The following is a 25,841-nucleotide window of genomic DNA, read 5'->3' on the forward strand; positions in this document are numbered from 1 at the left end:
AGCACTGCTAAGTACGGATATTCAGATTTATTTAAGGGAGTTTGGGCCTGGTGTGCAATAGGACTTAAATTAATAACCACCAGCGGTGATGCACACAAACTGCATGTTCCTGCCAAGGTATAAAAATTGTGCAGCATACAAGGCATGTGTGAACATTGTGAACCGAAACTCCACTCCGGTTAACTGCCCAAAATCACTTGGTTTCCCCTGCCTGGCTTTACTTAACCCCTTCAATGCTTATGACGGAACGGTTCCGTCATCAGCGTCGGTTGGGCTGTGCTGATGACGGAACGGTTCCGTCATGACCACACCCAATTTTCGAATCTTCGGCACAGCGCGAAAATTCGCGCCGCGCTGAAGAGGTTAACTGCCAAACCAGGCTGACACTCGCCTAGGTCCCTCCCTTGTAACAAGCAATGCTTACTTCCGGGCGCTAAAATTTCATTTACCGAGGGCTCTCAAAAGGAACTGATCCATTGGTGATAAATGTATGACCTTGTCACGTGAGTCAGGGCGCTTTTGTGTTAGGTCATGTGTAAAATGTAGGTGTTGTTAGCGTAACACGCACGTTCTACATTTCATCTCACTTCAGGTTTCCAGAATCTGCTCAGATGGCAATGGTACAGTAAACACGAAGGGAACAAAACAAAAATAATAAAGGAGCAGCGAGCCCGATCTCTCTCAGGGTAGTAGGGCATCGGACTTTAAAGACACTGAAAGAAAGGTTTGAGCTCAACTGCAGGAGCCCCCCACGTGATTGCTACCATGATGTTCCTAAAAGCGCAAACTTGGGCCCCAAATGGGGGTCAAAGCACAGCACAAAGATTTTATGACCCATAAATCCTGTCAACAAACTTTTAAACAGTAACAATACGAAAGTCGATTATACAGCAGTTATGTTGTCTTTTGGCACAAAAAGAGCTGGGTAAGAGAGGGTGACAGCACTTTTCAAGCTTGTGCTGCCATTTATTTCCCAGGGCATAAGCAAATAGTCGCAGCCGGCATGACAGGGGTCACGCGGGTTCGTGGGGGGAGGGGAAGTGGGACGGGTTTAATTACAATAAAAAAAGGTACCGTCCACCGGGTCAACCGCCTTCTCAGCTCCTGGCCGGGTCCAGCGTCTTCCTGCTGCTCCTGGCTGGGTCTGCATTTTCGACAGGCAGCCTCCCTTCCCTCCCCTAAGCCAATCACAACACTGCAATGGCAGCGTTGTGATTGGTGGGGACGCGCCCAGCTTGGCGCCTATAGGAGGCCATTTTTTCTATGGGAGAGTGTGCATTGACTGGTTTGGTCGGCCCCAGAGTCAGGGCCCACAGCATTGGGCTAGCCACGCCTCAACTGCTTTCCAGCAGACCCGCCCACCCGCCCGCCCCCAACCAAGCACTTCTGCTTTCTCGCAGTACGAGAAGCAGAAACATAAAATGATAAAACTACCATTTTATGTTTCTGCTTCTCGCACTGTGAGAAACCAGTGGAGGGTTGCCCCTCCGCCCTAATGGAGGAGCCTCCCCTGTATATGACACATTCTTCAATATTAAGGCCCCTGACTAAATCAGGCAGCGAAGAATCATCTGAACTTAAAAGAGCATGGGTATCATGTAGATCCTTAAGGGTTGTTTTGGATGTATTTGGAGTGATAGCTATTTCAGTGTGCCTCTGGCATAGTGGCAAAATGTTTCTTTAACGTCATTAGTCTAATAAACCTGAAAAAATAAGTCTTCAATTCAAATTCAATACAGGGCAGTGGCAAATAAGAATCATTTACAAAATATATTTTCTTTTACTTACTAGTAGTCTAGAGGAGAGTTTCACAAACATGTTGTGTGCTGTTGTTTCAGTTTCTCTCTTACATTTTACCTTTTTTTACTCTTACGCTTCATCTTTCTTCTCCTAGTCCACTTTTTTTCCACCCCTTTTTCTTCACTTAATGATCTATCTTGTTTGGTTCCCTGATCCAAGCATTCTCTATAAAACCTCATTTCTTCAGTTCTTCTAAAAAAACTATGAGGTCCACTCTCTGTCTTGGTAGTAGTTTCCACTATTGTTGTTCGAGAGCCTACACTTGAGGTGTCTAATAGTGAGATACTCTCCTGTGATGGTACCTTTCTGGGTGCTCCTTCTCTAAAGTTTCCATCAAATGTTCTTGCATACGAATATACTCCTCCCTGTCTATAAATCCTTTCAGCACGGATAAACTATGACCTCTCTCTATGCTTAATTTCTTTCTGGTATTTGTATATTACTTTTTCTAGGATAGCATCCTTTTTCTTTGTCCTTTTGACACCTCAAGTGTAGACTCTTGACCATGGATAAGCCTGTGAGGCACTGATTAGTTCTTCAGATCTTTAGAAACCAACCCTTTCTGTTTTATTCTGGTTACAGCTAAGCAAAAGGGAACTATTTTTGGGGTGTAGTTGGTGACACCAATTTAATTTCATTTAAATGTTTTAAATTAAATTTGAGGCTGTTTCAGGGAAGATTGTGAGAGGTTTGTAAATGTTAAACATTTCATTGCAATGTCCCCTCACCTTATCTCCTGGGCTTTCAAGAGGCCTTCTCCTCCCGAGCCAAATTCATGGGCTGCAGCCCCACTTGCAAAGTAGGACAGACAATGGGATAGCTCTGCTGATAGATGTCTGAGCATCTATGATCTGCAGACTTAGCTCTGCAGTAAAGGTATGCATCATCTGCAGGCATAGCTCTGCTGCCTGTGGAAGAGGCATGCATCTTCACAGGGATAGTGCTGCTGTCTGGCTTTTATCGTCTACAGCAGAGGTTTCCGGGGACCCCTAGAGGCCTGCAATGCCTATTTAGGGGTCCACGACTGCTTAGATAATTAAATAATATGAACAGTTTGATAAATTGTATGTTATGAAAGAAGCAAAATGTTAAATTGAACATTTTAATAGGTCATGTAAATATGAAGGAATTTGAAATTGGAGGATAAAAATTAAATTGGCATCCTCAGATTGAATCATGGGAGCAGTACAAGTGCATCAAACAAGATATAGAATGGGTGCTAGGTGCCCTCAATTGAATTTAGAAAAGCCCCAACCTTCCCATTAAAATTAAAAAATTTACTTTTTAAAATGTGTTTGTAAAATACATTAAACATGCCATCATTTGTGTATTTGACAAATGCTTGTTTCTATATTTTTGTACATTGTTTTGTGGTTCAAATCATCGACATTTCTTAGGCTGGGGCCAACGATTCTCATAGTGACTTAGTGGGGGTGCCCAGATTCTGATAATGATTCAGCGGAGGTCCCCGGATTCCAGTAATGATTAAGTGGGGTCCACATAAGTCAAAAGGTTAAGAACCACTGGTGTAAAGGGTTAGTACTGCTCCTGCAGTAGAGGTACATATCCACTGCACGCATAGCCCTGGTGTCTGGGTCTATGAAAGTACACCAGAGGAAGAGCTTTGCTGTCTCAGCGGTATCATCAACCTTCTAATGGATAGTCCTCCTGTTTGGCGGTACCATGTGACATCTAAGGCGGCAGATCTGCTGTCAACACTAGAGGTATAGAAGCAGACCTAATCAACATACAATTGACCTAGACTCACAACTGAGATTTTACTTTCAGGGAAGGGGCGAATGTTTAAGGAGGCACCAGTCTGGATATACCTACTACCCCAATAATTAAAGAAAGGGGAGTAAGTTTGTAATATTTGTGCAACATATGGTATACCTCAAAAGTGTTAATTTTTAAGTGCCTATAAGGTCTAGGTCAATTGTATGTTGATTATATTGAGAGTGGGGGGCGACCTATGACCTGCTTTACCCTCTAAGCTCCTTGTCGTTATCGATAGAAGCAGACCTGCCAACTCCTATGCTACTGCCATGTGACACACAATTTCGGCACTCATTACTCAGCCACCCAGTAATCAGCGACTGTCTAATGGTGAACCTTTAGGTGAGCTGCAAACAGTTGCACATAGTTGGGGTACAGCCAGGGTTGGACTGGAACCCAAAGCAGCCCTGACAATGTTGACGGACCAACTCCCTGCTGCTTTTGTTACTGGGGCCGATGTAGTAGCATCACTGATAAACCAGCCCCGTGACAAAAATAAGGTCACCACCATTGCAAAATCAGACCTCATCCTTTCAGCCTCCTGGGGAAATGCCCGATGAATGCAGCAGCCAGTCCAACCCTGGTTCCAGCTTGTGCGTACAGCCTGTGCACTACAGTAATCCATTTAGGTGTTTATATACACTCTAGGTCCTGGGCAGCTGCTCCAGAGGGCTTCATATTTGCTAGGGAATGAGTGGGGGGAAGGGAAGTAAGCAAGGGAGTGAATGATGCAGCAGATAAGTGTGATTGCCTGGTCAGTGGCAGGTCCATGCACCGCCTCCTATCCGCTACCGCTACCTCTCCAAGGCACCATGCCCTCATTCCCCATACAATCACATGGTGACAATTATTCTAAAAATGGCAGATCTGCATGGGCGATCTACAGGGACTGCTCTGCTTTCTGGAGTGTAATCATATATCATCTAAAGGGCTAGCCCAGTAGTGTAGTTCTGCTGTTTGAAGTGAGTGCTGGTGAAATATGAAGGGTTTTCTCTGCTGAGTTGATGGCATGATCCTCTGGAAGGATAGTACTGCTGTCTGAGGAATGAGAATGTATAATTTGGGGAGACAGTTCTGTAGCAAGAGCATGTAACACTAAACATGATTGGCCCGATCCACAAAGGTAAGCTGAGACGTAAGTCTAACTTTACGACTTTCGGCATTCACAAAGGGCACTTACGAGTAGGAAAGTTAGACTTTTGTCTCAGTTTAATCTAAGTTTTGGTCTTAAGTTTAACTGAGACCAAAAGTCTAGTCTCAGTTAAACTTAAGACCAAAACTTAAGTTAAACTGAGATAAAAGTCTAACTTTACTACTTGTAATTGCCCTTTGCGAAAACCGAAAGTCATAAATTTAGAGATGAAGAGCTGTACCATCTAGAAAGAATTCTTGGTGGCATGACAAGTGATAGCTGTGTTTTCTAGAGTGAGCACAAATAACACTTTGAGGGCTAGCTTAGTTGTGTGAGGAAGACACGTTTCAACGCATGGGCAAAGAGGGCAATTACCCTCCAAAGGCCCTCTTTGAAGAGTGAACTTTCTCTCTATTTGAAATCTGTCTAATCTATTTTGCTCTCTTAACTTCTCTGTCTATCTTTACATCTGACTCTGTTTTTCTATACCTATTGTCATCTTAAGGACTTCTGGGGCCCCAGGCAAGACATCTTTAAACAAAGTTTAACATATAATTCAGCATTGTTGGCATTATGTAGGCTTGAATTATCAGGAAATTGGTCATAAAATTCAAAGATTTTCTCAACCGGGGACCCCAAAGTCTGTCTTGCTCGGGGCACCCAAAATCTTTGAAATAACACTAGTGTGAGGTAAGGAACTATAACATTCAAACCAGAGAACTGGTTCAATCACTGGCATGTAATTTGGAGAGTGGAAGCTCTTCTGTCTCAGTTTAGTGCCTACAAATGCATGGTGGGTTCTGGGAAGTATTTTCTATAATTTCTCCCTGTTTTCGTCCCGCAGGGCCGGTGCACCGGACAAAGCTCACACAGCACAATGGAGCGAAAATGACACCCTGCCACTGCCTGAGAACAAAGGTTCACCAAAGTCATCAGCAAAGGTAGGAAAGCCGTGTGGTGGGCACCCTGACTTTAATGTGCCATGTGATCACTGAACATGTGTAAATGTAGCCCCATGCATGCATATGTGCTCCTGCGTACGCATGCTATACCTAGCATGAGAGCAGACCCAGGATGTGTGTGAGTGGTGTGGTTTGCCGCTCAGTGACTAGGAGCCTTTGACGTTTCTCAAACCAGGCTGTGCAACACAGCTGAGTTGGAGAAACCTAAGTGCACACGTCTGTTTGCGGGCCTACGACGGCCGTCCAAACAGACATACCACTTACTGAGCACCTACCACTCCTCCCAGCTATGGCCTGGCCCAGCCCCTCCCGACACTTCTGGCATCAGCTCATTCTGTAGGCGATCATTTTATTTATTCTTTGCTTGACCGCTGATTGACTGACCAGTGTGGTGACGCCCCTCTGCCATTATTGAGGAGCCGCCCCTGCAGAAAAACGGAAGTTTCTAATACCTTGTGGGACTGAGGTGCAACCCTAAGTGATGTTGTAGCAGTGATGCAGCAAGGCGGTTACTAGACACATGGCTTTGTGCCCAGAGTCCAGTCTTATCTTCTGGGGAAAGGTTTGTATATATTCTGCAGTTTGTAGCTGGTTTCTTATATGCTGTGTTCATTACAACGAGTCAATGAGGCAGAGAACACTCCTGGGGGCTCAATTCATACATTATAGGCCTGGGTAATCCTAGTATTCAGAGACTAACCCCTAGACTTAAGAGCTTGTGTAGTGTAGGGGTAACCTGGGTCTTTATGGTACTGGCCAGTGGCCAGTTGATATGGCTTCTGTCGGGTCGAGGGTTCTTGCAGCTTAAGTGCTCAGTGCTGGTAGGTGGCCAGTTAATAGGTCATACGCGGTAACCACAGGCCCCTTCCACATTTTACTGTGATGACCCCTTAATGTGGCTTGCTCCACTGCCCACAGCCAGTTTCATAATGTTGACCCATCCAGCCTGCATGATCTAGGGGTGCTACAACCATTAATGGATCTATCATTGAGTCTTCGGTCTCCAGAGTTCTGTCTGATGCTGGAATCAGAGGAGCCCCTCAGCACATTTTGCTTGGAGGCTCAGTTTTGTGTTATGCTACCACTCACAGTGCAGCCTCTGTTGCAGCTGGTCTAACATAAAACCCTTACCTTTTGTCACTAACCCAGGAACAACTCTTATCATATACTCATCGGTGGCGCCTATAACACCGAAAACACTCACTCATTCAATTTTCTCTGGATCAGTGATAAGTAGACAGGCTGCAAGACATGCGGGGTACCTTATTAACCTATACAAGAACCAAATACATTATATAGTTTAATTTAATTTAATATGAATAGCTGTCAGTTCTAAAACATCAAGGTACTCCGCTATTTGGTCGATGGACCAACTAGTAGGAATCAGTTGATGGCGATTAAGTCTAGCTCAATCACAATTTAAAACCTTCAATATTTATTTGTCATGACTTTTATTCTAATAACCACAGACTCGAGTTTATATTTTCATAAGATTTTATCTAAATTCAGTTGGGGATAAATTGAAATTAAGTTAGGTTTATTAGGCAAATACATTTAAACGTTTTTTCAATACATTTAAGCAGAGAAAATAGAGAATGGAACATACTCATTACCCCTTGGCCATAGGGCGATGATGAGAATGGTTCACCAGAAAATGAACCACAGATCACAGGATAGGTTCCCAAGCTGACTGTCTGTCCCTCTAACCTCCTCGGACGTATCCCTCCCGGGATAGAATTCCCGCATTGGTCTCATTCCTTTTCCCCATCAGAGTTCAAAGTTCAAAATGTTCAAAGTCTTTGCACCATAAAGAAGAAAAAAATCGTCTCAACTGATAGCATGTCTTGCTGAGCAAAGGTGCAAAAATAAGCCACACCTCATCATAAGCACAGGCTCCTTTTATACCCTTTTCACTAACTTTCTATACCCAAAATTGAAACTTTTAGGGGCTACATCAACTTCTGATTGGTCTATTGGAGGGATGGTGATGATCACCTCATTGTCCTCCGAGCTCAAACTAGTTCGCAAAAAGTCCTGATTCATTCCGGGTTCACATGACTTCATAGAATATTTTAATTTATACTTAGTTAAATTATTTGCAACATTCTTCCACAGTCATGAATTTGCTCATCCTCTGGAGCTCAGTTCTCCCATCTGCTCCCAGGCTTTTAGAATAGTCTCTTTGGCACAACTCATGTTGCTGGCCTTGACATCTCTCACTCCAGACATAGGCCATACACTTGTGACTAAACTTCCATTCTGCACATGTGTGGGGGCCATCTTAATTTTTCTTTTACGCCGTCGCACTTTACAGCAGCCGTTTTTCAGACAAGGCCTAGCAGTCCCGAATCGGACCTAATACGAAAGCAAACATAACAGAAATTAGATATAGAAATTTACGCCCTTCTGTTTACCGCCCACCATTCTAAAGACCCGTGTTAGATATTACCTAGCAAAAGCCACATTCAAAGCCATTCTACTTACCATATGCATTCCATGCCACAATACAAATTTACTACAGACAAAAATACATGCAATTTACTCTTCTTTTCTACACAATCTCAAACCTATGTTAATTTAATTCACATTTCATTAATAAATTAAAATCTTGCAAATAGCAGTTAGGTTCCCACGTGTAGTGTCTAAAATAAAGGTGCATTTGTTGATTAGTTTACGTGCTTCACACAGTTAATATTATTAAAGTTATGAGGTCATTAACTTCGATGGGGGTATAACAAATGTTTGTATTTCCCCTGCTCCATCACCTCCATCCATCCATATGTTGATGGGTCAGTAATCTTGGTACATACTGGTCTCTAGTAAACCTATGCATTGTGTAAAGCTGCCCCTAACTTAAAACATCCCCTTTGTAAAATGCAACAAAATATAGCATGGGCATTCTTTATGATACGTATGTACCACACTGTAGCTCTCCACCAAGCTCTTCCATGTGAGAGAATGACAGCAAGGTGAGGATTCAGTGATAACAACCAGAGACGCCATTTTGAAAACATTTCCCAGTTCGGTGCACCAGTTACTGAAGCAGTCCAGTTTTTTTCTTTGCATTTTCAGTCCTAAAAAACAATAATAATTTCCAGTCTGCAAGGGACAGCTTGCCATTCAGGCACCAGGGAAAGTTCAGAGCATTGCACAGCCAGCCCCTTGTTGAAATCTCCTAATGTAAAATGCTGTGTGGTATATGGCTTATTTAATTCCTTCCATTCGCCTTTCCCGAGCTTCGAGGTCCCGGGAAGCCAAGGGTGAAGCAGTGAAATGCAATGGCAGCCATTTTGTGGTCACTGCAGCTGGCAACCAAAGTGGTAGTAGACTGCAGTGATGTTATAGTAGTTAACAAGAGTTGTCAGAACTATTGGTGGTGTAAGATGGCTTCCAATAGACACCACAGAGGCATTCACAGGGATAACGCACAAGGATAGTATCCGGTCTTGTTATAGAATTGTAGAAGGGCTGGTACTAAAACTAATATTGTTTTCCTCCTGGCTAGCGGTTCCAAGAAAGCTTATCAACCACAATAGCGAAGCTCGAGTTGGCCGTGGTGTTACTTGAAACCCAAGAAAAAATATTATATTATGCCACTCATGCATGCATTACTTATAAAGGCTTACATCACAATTATCGACTTTGCCCTCACACTTGAAATCTAAAAGTAAACTGAAACCCCAGAAGAAAAGAAAGGGTAACACAAGACAATCCGAAATCTAACAAACAAAAAACAATTGTTCTTTCTCTGGAGCAGCTCCTAAAATTTTAAAGAAAATGATTCTCAAGGTTAGGACTGTCGCCTCCTGCCTCTCCCTTGAGTTTTTTTTATATTGCGCAAACTCGACCCAAAGTATCAGAGCGCTTTATATGAGCACCAGTTGCATTGCAGACGGGCACATTCATCTTGTTAGGCACAAGGAGATTTAGGTTGAGATTTACTAAGATTTCACGCAGTGTTTGCATCACAAAAGTGATGCAAATCATCGTAAAATCTTATTTGGAAATAATGTGATGCGCTGCTTTGCATTACTTAGCTCCAAGGGGGCATACCATGGATGGAGCACGTGCGTTCCTATGTAATCACCCAAGGTTTCTGACGCTAAACCCTTTTCACTAAGTAAAGTAGACAGGAAGTAGCGTCAGAAAACTGCTCCCTTTTAAAGTATGCGCAATGATGGAGAAATTCTTTCATTTCTCATTCGTTTTCCAACTTTGAACATGCGCTGCACTGTACAGCACACATACAAGGAGTGATAAGGGTTAAAGTCAGCCTTTGCATGGTGTTTTGCACAGGAAGGGTACCCTTCCAGTACAAAACTTATACTAGGCTCACAGAGACACCCTTGCACTATGGCGCAAAGCAGCTGATTTCAGCGCCAGCGCTAGGAAAAGTGGAGGAGGGTGCCATATTTCTGTCAATATGGCGCTCTCCTCCTCTCTCCTTTTCACACGGCGTGTAAACGAGTGGTAAATCTGGTCCTCAGTGATTTGCCCAAACCCCAGGATGTTGTGCGTCCCTGCCGAGACCCGAATAAGGTTCCTCAACATCAAAGACGACTTCTCTAAACGTTGGGCCACATCCTTAAGAGTAAAATGAAAACACCACCATCAGGATGACATTACGGCTTCTCCTGCTAACAGTATGATGACACTTTTACTGATGAACCCACATGATGACACTTCTCCCCAATAAATGCGATGACCTCGCACTCAGAACTCCTGTTCACCACTCCAAACAGCCTTACATCTAAATGAAGTGAAGATGCAAACAATGAATTTTGACCCAGTAGTTATCCGTACATAAAGTCTAAGAAACACATACGATTGAGTCAATCATTAAAGCAGAACAACCTACTCGCCTTATTGATTGTAACTATGGACGAGATTGTTATAAATGGTCTACGAAACAGAAACTCATGAGTACATTACATGATTCACAACAATTTGATAGAATGCACTTTCTCTATCGAACGTAAATATTTAAGCACCCATCATCCTATGGGCTAGCAATGCTGAATGTCTTCATGTGAAACACTCTGGTATCAACCTGATGCGATCTCTGCTATAAAACAACACAGGAAAATAATGCACCCCTCTGACCCGCTAAGAAGATCCTATGGACCAGTAGTGGATGGGAACAGGCCTCCAGAAAGGCCCATGCACAATATGGCCTCCCTGAAAATGTGTCCTTGTGTCCAACACAGAGGCTCCTGACCCTTTAAATATCTTAAAAACACACCTAGGCCCAGATATATCAAACATTCATGCAGCGCAACGCAGTAAGCCACCTTGTTGCGATGTACTGCGTGAAAAGGAAGGAATGCACAATAGGTAACATTATACTTGTGCATTTCTGTCCTTTCCTTGTGCTGTCACACCATGTGCTGCCTTGCGCCAACCCTTGCACCATGATTCAAGGGTGCCTGCGTTGTAGGCAGGATTCTTTTAGGGCAGGGAGGGACACCTTCTTGCACATTAAATAATCCTTAGCAGCCTTTTCCTCTTTCAATGTGTGTTGCAGAATGCCGCACATGTTGAAAGAGGAAGAAACAAGGAGAAATAAAGATGTTTCTCCTTGTTACACTTCCCCTGGGGAGGCGTGGCATTTTTAACGCATTCCCAGGTCTCCTACTAATGGTAAATCTAGGAATGTGCCAACATCCATGGTTGGAAGCGTGGGAACACCCACACTCTACCCAGGGAACACCTCCCTGGGGCAGAGTGACGCAAGACAGTGATTTGTGCTGTCTTGTGTTACTCCAGATGTATCAAGCCACGCAGAGCCACACGAGATGGCCATGCGTGGCTTGGTAAATCTGGCGTTAGTGTTCCGTCGCCCTTGCGACCCTTTGGGTGGCACAAGGGTGACGCAACACCATGATAAATATGGGCCCTTGTGTCCAGCCAGCCTCCACACCTCCCTCCGGCTCTCTTCTCACAAATTTAAGGACAAAACTGGGATCCTTCCACTCACCTCCTAAACCCTCTTGCCATTCCTTCCTCTCCCTTCCGAAAGAGAGCAGTGGCAGGCACTGTGTTCACAAGGGCGGTTACACGGAGAGGAGGCCGAACATGACAAAGTTGCACTCCTGCTGAGGTCTGCATAGACTACTGAGACTCAAGGTAGACGCTAACACATCACCCACATTCCTGCGTTCCGCTTGTGTCCCTGGAGATCATGGGGAAACGGGAAGATTGGGGATATGGTGGATCAGTGCCCCCTTCCACCACTTCCTTAAGGTGTTCTGAGATCAGGTATCAGTGAGGGAAGTCTGAAAAGCACCTGCTATCACGGTACTGCTTGGTAGGTACACAGAAAACACGGTTTCTTTTTCACTTCTGTGACATAACAGCAATGAGTAGCCAGGATTAGAATTCCATATCCACACTGGTGGGTTCCTATGGAAGCCGTACATGCCAACAAGCTGCCATCCGTGTGCTGTAAATGCTTTGTGTATATTTTCTGACTGCTATAAATGCATGTCTTTATGATTCAAGTATGAAGGGAAGTATGCAATAGAGTTTATATAGACGTTTCTCTGCCTGACGAGGCTCTGATGCGCTTTGCAGACGGGTAGCACACTACTTACTCTAAGGGATGCTTACCACGTTGGAGACTTATAATGAATAAAGAGTTGCAGTTTGCCATGCTGTTTTCACACAGCTGTCACATGCTTTGTAAGCAGTGCTTAATTTGGGAGATAGTAAGTGATAAGGCCTTAGGCATTTCTTATGAGGGTTGTCTGTCAGAATATCTAGGCACAAATATAATGTGAACAGAATATTGTGTCAAGAATGTCAAGGACCAAAATATCGAGAAGGTAAGTGCAACAAGGTAAGCACAGATTTACTGTTCTTAACCCCACACCTACGTACGTTCAATCGATCAGCATTTGTAGAGTGTGGCACTGTCACCCTGGGGGTATCTGGGCGCCAGTGTGGAAGGTCTCCGTCAAAAAGCCAGGTCTTGAGGAAGTGGCAGTAAGAGGGAAGGAACTAGCAGAAAAAGGCAAAACAGAGGGCAGAGGAAGGAAGGAACTAGCAGAAAAAGGCAAAACAGAGGGCAGAGGAAGGAGCGAGCAGAAAAGGCAAAACAGGGGGCAAAAAAACTAGCAGAAAAAGACGAAACAGAGCACAAGAGGGCAAAAAAGAGGGCAGAAAAATTAGCAGAAAAGGCAAAACAGACCAGAAGAGGGCAAAACAGACTGCAGAAAAGGTACAAACGGAGGGCAAAAAAGGCAAAACAGAGAGCAGAAAAATTAGCAGGAAAATGCAAAACAGATGGCAGATAAAACTAGCAGAAATGGCAAAACAGCAAAAACGATATATATACATTTATATATTCAATTCAATTCAATAATGCTTTATTCGACTTTATATTACAAAATCATAAAAGCACAGATTAAAAAAGTTAAAAAGGAATCTTTACAAAATTAAAAAGCATTTATATAAAAAACAGATGATTAAATTAATTGACTAATTGATATATACCGTGAACAAGCCTATAACCTCTTTGAAGAGAAAGAAAATATCATATACAGGTTTACACAATCAGTTAAAATACAAGATGGTATATAATTCACTACGTGCATCCACTCACATAGTGTTCCGGTTAAGGGACATCATAATCAGACTTATATATTTGATGCAAGTTTGGAATAATGTATGTTCACTGCTTACAACCGTTCACATTGTACTCCGGAACCAAATAACTAACTTTAAAAAAGAAGAAACTGCCTTAATTACAATTTCAGTCTCCCATTGTTGTAGTTTTAAAAATGCGACCCTGCATCTGTTTAGCCCCCAACTTTTTAGAATAGGAATCAGAAACCTTTTTCTGGGAGCCAAATAAAATGTACAAAACAAGATACAGTGTATGTTAGTTTGGTGGGATATATCGTCACATGGGCACTTAGATCCTTTGACCAGTTATTGATTTCTGGGAAGGTTATCAGTCTATAAAAGGAGTCATTTATATATATTGTCATGGTACATATATATAGAATTAAGAATAGTTAAAGTTTGCTTACTTACAGAAACTTACCTTCACAATATTTTTCTCCTTGATGTTCTTCACACACTATTTTATCCACACAATATTTTTTATCCGATATTTTGTTCAAACACCTCTAAGGAGGCAACTGCAGCTTGCACCACACACTGCCATTGTCAGCACGGCCAAATGCCAGTACTGGTGCTATCCACTAACCATCACACTCCTACAAATGTGACAGTTTTGACTATTCCAAGTCACCCAACGCTGTACAAATGGCCTGGGTGCACTGGTACTGGTATCACGTTGTTATAATGTAATTAAATTGTGAATCACTCTGATGATGTGCTAATTTAAAAAATAACCAGACAGTGCCACCGTGTGCTAGTTAATCAAAGTGCCGATGTTAAAAAAATAGATGCTGGTGCCGGGAACCTGAAACCACTGGCACAAATTAAGCACTGTTTGTAAGCAATTTGTCATGTATTTATTTACTTTGAAGTACCTACTGCTCAAGCAGCACAGGTGATCAAAGTCTGTGAGAATCACAGAGGGTACCAAGCAGAATGAATGTAGGGAATTTTCATGCTACTTCTCGGTTTGGTTGTTTCACTGCTAAGCACCGGGATGCACTGCACGCGCTCTTCAGTACTGAATGACACAATGACAGAAAAATCTGTAAACTCTGACCTCTTTAACCATCCTTCAGCATCTGCTCTCTGGTAGTCAATTCACTCTAGCATTAAGGGCTCCAGATTAGCCCCCAGCACCTTCATGCATACTATGTTTACTTGCAATCCAATTAGCATTGTTTCATGGTAAAACCACCAGTAAGTTGTAATTTTTCCTTTGCAGCTGTCGGGTCTTTCTGGGTTGTGATTTCCCCCTACCTCTGTCGTCGCTATGTTCTTCGCTGGTTGGTGGCTCACTCGGTGGGGAGGGGCTAGAATCTGCATCAATCTTGTGATGCATTACAATCTCTTTGTCCTATGGGCGCGAACACCTGTAACAAGTGTAGGGATGACATAAGTAATATATGTGCCTGAGCCAGGGAAGATGGCTGTGGGATTGTACGCAATGAATGCAACCGAAACATGGCACACCGTGCTACCTCTAGAGCGGGATCTCTCACAGTATTAGCTCAGGAGTGCAGATCTTCCTACCTCTAGGGCTCAGAGGCTCGTGGATACAGTGGCTGCCATCTCTGCGGCTGGATGTCAGGTGATCGACACATACATGTAGCGCTTGTTACCTCAAGTATTGGCCAGATTAATCTGTCGCCTCTAGAGGGTAGGGATATTAGGAGATCATTTCTCATCTCCAGGCCTGGATGATTCCAGGGACTGATATAGGGTTATAGAACCTGTCACCCAGTGGGCTGCAATGCTCAGCGTATGTCACAGCAATAAAGAGGCCATCATATCTAAAGATCGTAAGTATTCCCATATGGTGGGCACCTATAGCACATTTTGCAAAAAAAATAGGTTTAACTACCCTGGAGCGTCACCCTTCAATAGCTTGACACACCATGAAAAATACTTAAATATTTAACTAATGTCCTTTCAGAGCCTCTTGCTATTTAGCAAATTTATGTGAACATTATGCTTTAAATTGCACTATTTGACTCCATTTTTATCATAATTTCTTCTGGGAAGACCCCTGCAGTCCTAGAACAAGCCAGGCTTGCTTGCTCGAATGCTGGAATTTGGGTCAAGTATTATGCCCCACCACTTTGAATGTTCACCAGCCACTACTGGGGTCAGCCGCAGTGACCACCACCTGCAAGGTCTGTGGCTGGGGAGATCCAAAGTGGTCTGTGGGTTGCCATCTTTCGTAGAAAAAATAATACCGGACTTTTGTTTCTGTTTTGCTATTGTGGAAAAGCCAAGAGTTGGCCGATGAAAACGAATTTGTATAAAATTGTCAGGATTGTCTCATAACAAGGCAGTTATCTCTCTGCTTGATTTAATGTGCAGTCCGAAACGATTTAGCGAGCTCCCAAATACTTTAAACAGATTTCTTTATGTATTTGTTGTTTTTGGTTTATGCTCAGAAGTTTAAAAAGTGCCAGATTTCACAGCTTTGGGCCATATTTTTATCGGCCTTGAACTAACAATGGACGCAAGGCAAGTAAAACCCTACCTGTCTCCTGGGTGGTGGCAGCATCCTCCAGCGAGGGGTCCCCATCCAGAGGAGCCCCTCTAACCCCATGTCGATGACTGCTGTGCCTGTGCCTTTAAATGAAGAGTGGGGGCGTCAATGGTTCTTATCATCGTAACTATTATACAGGACGTATAACAACACATAACCAGCACAGAGTGCAGAACATAACAAAACACACTCTCTGCGCCTTTAAACGTGGAAGAGGATGAAACGGCCTATGAGTCAGACTGAGGAAGGTCATTCTAAAGGCTGTCAATAGTTTCACTCACAACGACCTATGCTTGTCTGGAAGCACAGTTCGCAGTACAATTGCGCGATCTGCTGGAAATTAGTGAAACTGCAGCTCACGTTTATTTCTAAGGTTTTGAAGTGAGAGACCCTTAGATGTCGAAGCTCTCCCCTTCCCGACTTCAGTGCAGACTTGTATTTTTGGTCTCGGCTAGGCGCTGTCTCTTCGAGACATGCTGTTCGAGACATCATTTGTTATCTGTTCTTTATCCTGCTGCTCCGAAATCGTTGCTTTTTCGTGGTGGTTTGCCTGTATTTGTCCCTCCCTCCTGGCTTTGGTTCCCTCCCACAGCGACAGCCCTATTAATTTATCTTTATTTATTTATTTAATGCAGTTTTTTATAGGCCAGACTTTACCCAAAGGTAAAAATAGAACCAAGTACGTTACATAAGGAGATTTACACACGAACAAGTTACAATTACAATCAAGATAATTAAAGTGAAAATAAAATAAGAGGTGGCAAAAGTAGGTTAATACAGGTATAGCATACATATTTAAAACATTGAGCTCAAGTAAATGCCAAGCGGGCTCGAGGGTCATGAAAAGAGGTGAATTAATCCTGGAAGTGTCTTTGGAAGAGAAGAGATTTAAGGTCTGTTTTGAAATATATGGATAGAGGTGGTGGTTCTGAGGCTTGGAGGAAGCGAGTTCCCGATTCTAGCCGCATTGCCTGAGAAGGATTGAGCCATAAATCTTTCCCTTTTTAAAGTTGGGGGCTGGAGCAGTACGTTTTCAGCATTACGTGAAGGTCTAGAGCCGCCTGACATTTTAAGTTTATTCGCCAGATAGCTAGGCGAGGAGGTGTGCAAGTCTTTGTGGGTGATACAGGCAGTCTTGTAAATTGCCCTTGCTTCGATTGGAAGCTAGCGAAGAGAAAACAGTATGGGTGTGATGTGATCGTTTATTTTGGCTCCATATATGAAACGTGCCGCCGAAGGGAGGACTGATTTAAGAGGGGAACGGTGGGTTCTGGGGAGGCCAGCAAAGGAGAGATTTGCAGTAGTCCAATCTGGAGAGAACCAGTGATTGGGCCAAGGTTTTTAGGTCTTGCTCAGGAAAGAAACGCCGAACCCCACAGAGAAGGTGAAGTTGGTAATGTACATTCTTGGTGATGGTATTGATGTGAGAGTGTAGGTTGAGACTTTTGTCGAGAATGACAAAAGGGATTTAGCGCTGTCGACAACGATAGGTTTGTTAAGTATGTTAAGATTGTTCATCCAAGATTGAACAGGAAGAGGAGAAAGTGAGGAAGAGAGAAGAAGGAATTCAGTTTTGGAAGGATTCAGAATAAGATGATGAGTTGACATCCAATTTTGGATAGAGTTGAGAGTGGTGTTAAGGATTGAGATACTGAATAAGGTAGATTTGGGGGGAAACATCCTTTACAACAAAACTTTTACAACGCAGTGCTATTACAACGCAGGTTTTACAACGAAAACCATTACAACGTATTGCACTGGGGGGCGCTCTAGGATAGGGAATAGATTTAAATTACTATCCAACACCTTCCCTACTATCCACGGGGACTGGAGTTGGAATAGTAAATTAAACTATTCACTATCCAGCACCCCAAAGCGCTATGCGTTGTAACAGCATGCGTTGTAAAAACTACGTTGTAACAGCATGCGTGGTAAAAGCATGCGTTGTAGTGTCATACATCTATATTTGGTGATAATGGATCCCAGATTTTTTTAGGAGATTTCCCAACGGTTCCATGTAAAGATTTAACAAAGTGGGTGTGAGAATAAAGCCTTGAGGGATGCCTTGTCCTACCGTTATTGAAGTAGAGAGACAAGTTGCTATTTTGATCAGTTGAGATCTACCCGAGAGGAATGCATCAAACCATTTGAGCACTGTGCCTTCAAAACCCATTCTTTGTTTTAAAGTGTTCAGAAGAGTTTTGGGATTAACAGTGTCAAATGCTGTGGATATGTCAAGAAGAATCAAGAAACAAGACTCACCTGAATCAAGTACACGCAGGGCATCGTCAATCACTTGAAGCAGGGATGTTTCAGTGCTGCAGTCTTGCATGAAACCATATTGGAATTCGTCGAGAAGGTTGTTATTCTTGATATGTAGGGAAATTTGCTTCGCTACACACCTTTCTGTGATTTTTGCAAGAAAAGGGAGGTTGGTCATAGGGCGGAAGTTGTTGAGGTCTTTCACATCAGCTGAGGGTTTTTTAAGAAGTGGGGTAACCTGTCCTGTTTTAAGTGCAACAGCAAGGGAGCCATGATTGAGTACCAGACCGGTCCAGTAGGAAAGAGTGTGGGTGTAGAAGACAATGGTGAAGTCCCTAGGGCTAGGATCGAGAAAATGGTTAGCGGGCTTTGTTTCTAGAATGCTTTTGAGGGAGGCATCTTCACTGATGACATCAAAGTTTTGCCATGCGACTAAAGATTTGCAGTCCTATAGTGAGGTAGGGTGAGTGACCTGATCCACAAGAAATTTCACTTTTTCATGAAAGAATTGAGCGAATTCTGCTGCTTCCTTGAGGGGTGAGGGGCTCATCAAACTTGATGGTTGAATGAGAGATGATGGTATTTTTGATGAGGTCAAATAGCTTTTTAGGTCTGTTCTTGGTTGCATCAAGGAGGGTTCTGAAGTGTAACGCTTTTTCACGGGAGATGTGTTTGTAGTAGCTCGATCTTGCTAAACGTAGATTAGAGATTAATAGTGGAAGGAGATTGTCACCATTGTTTATCCAGGTACCTCATGTTCTTTCTTTCGTCATACAGGGATTTTTTGAATCATGGTGCAGAAGGGGTGGGCCTTTTCTTTTTGCTTTGTAGAGGATATACCATGAACTTGTGCCCTTCAGTCTATTTACGTTTGTTTCGGCTGACTATTTCTTTTTTTAGGCTTGTTTTCTGAAGGTTTCTTAGTTCTCAGCAAACCCTCCCACAAAACGTCTTCCCCGCCCCCACCACTCCTCCCAGATCGCCGCTTGCTGCCACCACCACCCTTCCCAGATTGCCGCTTGTACGCCCCCACCACCCATACAGCGCTGGGATGCCCCAGGGTAACTATGCACTTAACAAATGCTACCCAATAGACAATAGGTCGCACAGCTGCGAGCATTCACTCCCTCTCCTAGAGCTGCAGCTGTATTTTAAATTCAAGTATTGAGTCGGATTTCTTCCGACAACCTGGAGAAAGTTACAATTGCAGTAGGATTTCTGTGCTTAAATGACAGTACATGCTTCTTTTTACAGCGATTAAAGTCCCTTTAAACATGGCAGCCTTCTGTAGCAGCTAGTTTTGTCCATCTTCTTGCTCTGTGGCTACAACTGGTCACATGTGAGGACATTCGCTTCAACAGCTCTGAGTTGCAGACCGGCTCGAGACCGGAACGTTAATTTATGGCGGGACTACCGATCCTCTCCAGCGCAGTGGTTGGATGAATTTCCAAACATTACACATTGCCTGTGGATCCTCTACCCTGTTTTCTGGGTTGTCAAGATGTCATTGAGGATACTTGTTAGGTTGAAGTTGGTCATTAATTACGCCTTAAAGGTGTGGCATTACGGGAACATTTGGGATCCAAGTAGCGGGATGAGGGAATTTGCTCAGCATTATGCTTATGCATTCCACACTGCTCCCCACATAACAACTTGACCTTCATCTATGTTAAAAAAAACATAGAAACACGTGAGCAGCATGCCCTGTCAAGATAGCAAAGGCTTGGAATAAACCGCATCAAAAAATGACAAGCATTTCCAATGCAATAGGTCTCGCATTTGCGAGAGTTTGCTCTAACGGCATCGTAAATGACAATGCCTTTTATTTATGTGTTTTGAAAACCTAAGGGGTGCATAAACATGCACTTTGTACTTAATAGACGTTGCTTCTCGTAAAAAAGGACTATAAGTACAAAGTGCGTGTTTACGCATCGCTTGAAAATGCTTGTTTATGTGTGGGTTGTGTTGTGTCTTGCTTTCATGGTGTCCTCTGTGTCCCTGCACCGCTATGAGTATGATGCAGCATAGAATGTTGCTATGTCACTTGGAGTGTTTGCCTGACAGTTACATGCATTTATCCTGCAACTGATCCTGATGTTTCTTAAACTTACCCTGTTCAGTGAGTAAAGAAGCTGCATATTTGTACTTTGGTGTCCACTTTGGTTACTGGGTTCATGGGACCTCATTACACTGGAGATGAGATTAAAGAATCGATGCATATGAAAGAAGTTAAAAGATGAGTAAAGATTTGGATGCCCCACCGGTTTCCTTATCATCAGTAGCCTCATGGTAAAGCAGAGGATCACTGAAATAATATCGACTGACAGAATATCGACTAGCAAAAATATCGATGCCAAAATATCGACAGACAGAATATCGAGTTTGTATCTACAAACAGGTAAGTACAAAAATATCGAGTACAAAATATTGTTTACAAAAATATAGTTTAAAAAAATATCGGCTTTATTAAAAACAGTGTTAAATTAAATTTAAATTAAAAATGAATTACTAAAATATACTTAAAAAAACTTAAATTAACTTATAATAATTAAATAATTAATGAAAGTTATAAAAAAATGTTTACAATCATATTTGTTAAAACATATATATATATTAACATAATATAATTAAATAATATCCAATATTATTACCGTACAATAGCATAAGTGTAAAAAATACTATTCCCACTCCACAGAGTGCAACTGTAGGGAAAGTGTTGCATAGCGTAGGGGTAAAAATTACTATTCCCACTCCAGTGGGTGCAACAGTGAGGAAAGCGTTGGATAGCGTAGGGGTTAAAATTACTATTCCCACTCCAGTGAGTGCAACAGTAGGGAAAGTGTTGGATAGCGTAGGGGTAAAAATTACTATTCCCACTCCAGTGGGTGCAACAGTAGGGAATGTGTTGGATAGCATAGGGGTAAAAATTACTAGTCCCACTCCAGTGGGTGCAACAGTAGGGAAAGCGTTGGATAGCATAGGGGTAAAAATTACTATTCCCACTCCAGTGGGTGCAACAGTAAGGAATGTGTTGGATAGCGTAGGGGTAAAAATTACTATTCCCACTCCAGTGGGTGCAACAGTAGGTAAAGCATTGGATAGCGTAGGGGTTAAAATATTATTCCCACTCCAGTGAGTGCAACAGTAGGGAAAGTGTTGGATAGCGTAGGGGTAAAAATTACTATTCCCACTCCAGTGGGTGCAACAGTAGGGAAATTGTTGGATAGCGTAGGGGTAAAAAATACTATTCCCACTCCAGTGGGTGCAACAGTAGGGAAAGCGTTGGATAGCGTTGGGGTAAAAATTACTATTCCCACTCCAAAGAGTGCAACAGTAGGGAAAGCGTTGGATAGCGTAGGGGTTTAAATGACTAATCCCACTCCAAAGAGTGCAACAGTAGAGAAAGCGTTGGATAGCGTAGAGGTAAAAATTACTATTCCCACTCCAGTGGGTGCAACAGTAGGGAAAACGTTGGATAGCGTAGGGGTAAAAATTACTATTCCCACTCCAAATAGTGCAACAGTAGGGAAAGCATTGGATAGCGTAGGGGTTAAAATTACTATTCCCACTCCAGTGGGTGCAACAGTAGGGAAAGTGTTGGATAGCATAGGGGTAAAAAATACTATTCCCACTCCAGTGGGTGCAACAGTAGGGAAAGCGTTGGATAGCGTAGGGGTAAACATTACTATTACCACTCCAAAGAGTGCAACAGTAGGGAAAGCGTTGGATAGCGTAGGGGTAAAAATGATATTCCAACTCCAAAGAGTGCAACAGTAGGGAAAGCGTTGGATAGCGTAGGGGTTTAAATTACTATTCCCACTCCAAAGAGTGAAACAGTAGGGAAAGCGTTGGATAGCGTAGAGGTAAAAATTACTATTCCCGCTCCAGTGAGTGCAGTAGGGAAAGCGTTGGATTGTGTAGGGGTAAACATTAATATTCCCACTCTAAAGAGTGCAACAGTAGGGAAAGCGTTGGATAGCGTAGGGGAAAACATTACTATTCCCACTCCAAAGAGTGCAACAGTAGGGAAAGCGTTGGATAGCGTAGGGGTTTACATTACTATTCCCACTCCAAAGAGTGAAACAGTAGGGAAAGCGTTGGATAGCGTAGGGGTAAAAATTACTATTCCCACTCCAGTGAGTGCAACAGTAGGGAAAGCGTTGGATAGCGTAGGGGTTAAAATTACTATTCCCACTCCAAAGAGTGCAACAGTAGGGAAAGCATTGGATAGCGTAGAGGTAAAAATTACTATTCCCACTCCAGTGGGTGCAACAGTAGGGAAAGCGTTGGATAGCGTAGGGGTAAAAATTACTATTCCCACTCCAAAGAGTTCAACAGTAGGGAAAGCGTTGGATAGTGTAGGGGTTTAAATTACTATTCCCACTCCAAAGAGTGCAACAGTAGGGAAAGCGTTGGATAGCGTAGAGGTACAAATTACTATTCCCACTCCAGTGGGTGCAACAGTAGGGAAAGCGTTGGATAGCATAGGTGTAAAAATTACTATTCCCACTCCAAAGAGTGCAACAGTAGGGAAAGCGTTGGATAGCGTAGAGGTAAAAATTACTATTCCCACTCCAGTGAGTGCAACAGTAGGGAAAGCGTTGGATAGCGTAGGGGTTAAAATTACTATTCCCACTCCAAAGAGTGCAACAGTAGGGAAAGCGTTGGATAGCGTAGAGGTAAAAATTACTATTCCCACTCCAGTGGGTGCAACAGTAGGGAAAGCGTTGGATAGCGTAGGGGTAAAAATTACTATTCCCACTCCACTAGGTGCAACAGTAGGGAAATTAAATACTTCATATATTATTTCAATAAATATAAATTAATATCTATCAAAAATTAATTAAAAGTAATTACGATTTTAATATAATATAATAATGAATCAATTAAAATTACAAATTAAAATAATTATTACAATTATTTAACTATTAATACAAATTAATTATAAATTAACAATTAATAATTTCACATTTAAAAATTAAATTACAATTATTTCTAATTAAATACAATTAAAAAAATTGTTTTATTTATTTAATTATAAATAAATTACTTGCCACCCAATTCCCCTATAAACCCACAACCCGCTACAGAAAATAAATTAGTAAAATTAACATAATTAGCAATTAATCAATTAATTAAAATTAATTGCCAATTAAAAGTTAATTAATTACCAAATATAAATTAATTAACAAATAATTAAAAATCAATAACAATAAATAAATGGACATATTTAATTAATCATAATTAAATTACTTCCCAGCCTATTCCCCTAAAAACCCACAACCCGCTGCAGAAAATAAATTAGTAAAATTAACATAATTAGCAATTAATCAATTAATTAAAATTAATTGCCAATTAAAAGTTAATTAATTACCAAATATAAATTAATTAACAAATAATTAAAAATCAATAACAATAAATAAATGGACATATTTAATTAATCATAATTAAATTACTTCCCACCCTATTCCCCTAAAAACCCACAACCCGCTGCAGAAAATAAATTAGTAAAATTAACATAACTAGCAATGAATCAATTAATTAAAATTAATTGCCAATTAAAAGTTAATTAATTACCAAATATAAATTAATTAACTAAGAATTAAAAATTAATAACAATACATAAATTTGCATATTTAATTCATTATAATTAAATTTCTTCCCACCCTATTCCCCTATAAACCCACAACCCGCTACAGAATTAAATGACGCAAAAATTAAAAAATTAAAATGTCATTAATTAAAAATATTTATAACATAAATACACACTTTTAACACACATAATAACATAAAAATCACTATAAAAAATTCAATATTATCAAAAATTCAATAATTTTATTAACCTATATTATATACTTCGATATTTTAAATGTCTATATTTTTAACATTCGATATTACATTACTTACCTTAAAAACGATATTTTTGATGTCTATATTCTGTCCTGTCGATATTTTGTCCATTCGATATTTAAAACTCGATATTGTTTCCAGTCGATATTTTGTAGTCGATATTTTGACTGTGCACCTAAAGCAGCACACTGAGAAAGAGCCGGAAGAATAATTGAAAGCTGCACAGAGGGAATGTGCTGGGAAAGAATTCTGAAGAAAAGTTGAGCACAGGAATGAAAGAAGTGCTGGGAGAAAAGTCCATTGTGGCATACTTTGTGAAACTGTTGTTATTGAAATCTTCCTACTTTCGGCCCAAGGTTACATGGGGCATCAGCAGAGGCAGTAAGGATGTTGTTGTGATATTTCTAAAGATGACAGTTGTACCGGAAGAGGTTTCATCAGGCATGCATTGCAGCACATTATTGAAGCCTTTGGATGTTAAAGATCCATTGAGAAAGCTAGAAAGTGGTTATTCGTACATTTAAAAAAAAAAAAAACAGAAGAAGACTCTAGTATTCCATCAAGAAATGAAAGAGTTAATGTATACTGAATTTGCAGGTATTGGACGCAACAGCACGTTTGCAAAAACAGTTTGATCCTTGCACATCATGCTGGATCATCGTTATATGCTTTGGGGCAGCACGCGAGTGAAATGAAACTTGAGTTGCTTTCAAAAGATCAATGCGGCGCGTGCCCTGGCAAAAGGTGGTGTCCATTTACATACAAGTTCCAGCACATGAATTAACTCCTTCGCTGCGGCAGCTATTCCGCCGCAGCGCTAACGGGGCAGGGGGCCGCACGGCGCTCACACGCTGGTGACGGAACCGCTCCCTCACCAGCCTCGGGTGAGCTGTGCTGATGACGGAGCGGTTCCGTCATGGCCCCGCCCGCTCAATAGAACGCGCCGCGCATGCGCGAGATCAGCGCCGCGCAGGCGCATCGGGCGGGCCATGACGGAACCACTCCGTCATCAGCACAGCGCCACCGCGGCTGATGACGGAGCGGTTCCGTCATCAGCGTCGAAGGAGTTAAGAGAGCGCGCAGTGTTGTGAAACAGCTGGTGTGGGTAGACTTATTCTCTGAGGATCTGGCAACATAAATGACGGACTGCTGCGAGAACTAACAGAGTAAAGGTGAGAGAAAACAGACTAAATTCAGTCACTGAGGACATCTTTTTACTCCTCTCAATGTACGAAGGCGCAGCAGTGGCTGCCACTAAAGGGTGCCAGTGGGCCACCCATCTTGATTTTTAAGTAATGTTTCTGGTAATTGCCAAAAGCAATTACCATCCACATAAGTTTTTTTTCATTAAATGAGGGCATTAAGCCTGTGCTAGGTACTTCCTTAGTGCCTGGCTGCCTTGAACACTTGTTGTGATTAAAGTCAGACAGCCAGGCCCTTTGTGTGCTTTTATTGTGTTAGGGCATTTCATGTATTTCACATATTTCACTGTATTGAGAGCCATTTATTGAAAATTGTTAGAAGCGGCTGTCTCTAGTTGGCAGAGGTATACACTTCTGACAAATAGGGACACACCTTTTCTAGTCAGGGCAAGGGGATCACACACTTAGATAACCCCTGCTCACCCCCTTGGTAGCTTGGCAAAGCAGACAGGCTTATCTCAGAGGCAGTGCGTTAAGCATTTATGACCACATACAGTAATAAAGTGAATACACTACAAATGGACACGACACAGTAGTATTATAAAAATAAGGATTTTTATATAAGGCTTAGCACAAGACCAAATAACGACAAAAATATACCACAGTCTTAATAAATACTCTTGGAAGGAAAAATAATAGTTCAAGCACGGTTTCTTCTTAGCACAAAGTCTTTAGTATCAAAAGCAACTCTTGGGGAGGAGCCAAGCTCG

General features: G+C 42.0%; 1 protein-coding gene across 1 annotated transcript in view; it reads left to right on the plus strand.

Annotated features, from left to right (window-relative positions):
- CRYBG2 (crystallin beta-gamma domain containing 2) overlaps positions 1 to 25,841 on the plus strand; it is a 403,207-nt gene that overhangs the window by 150,000 nt on the left and 227,366 nt on the right. Inside the window, exon 2 of the mRNA XM_078682657.1 lies at positions 5,553 to 5,649. Within this exon, the coding sequence (XP_078538783.1) occupies positions 5,553 to 5,649 (97 nt within the window). The remainder of the gene's footprint in view (positions 1 to 5,552; positions 5,650 to 25,841) is intronic.

The sequence above is a fragment of the Lissotriton helveticus genome, chromosome 3_1 (assembly GCF_964261635.1).
Source record: "Lissotriton helveticus chromosome 3_1, aLisHel1.1, whole genome shotgun sequence".
In the NCBI taxonomy this organism is placed as follows: domain Eukaryota; kingdom Metazoa; phylum Chordata; class Amphibia; order Caudata; family Salamandridae; genus Lissotriton; species Lissotriton helveticus.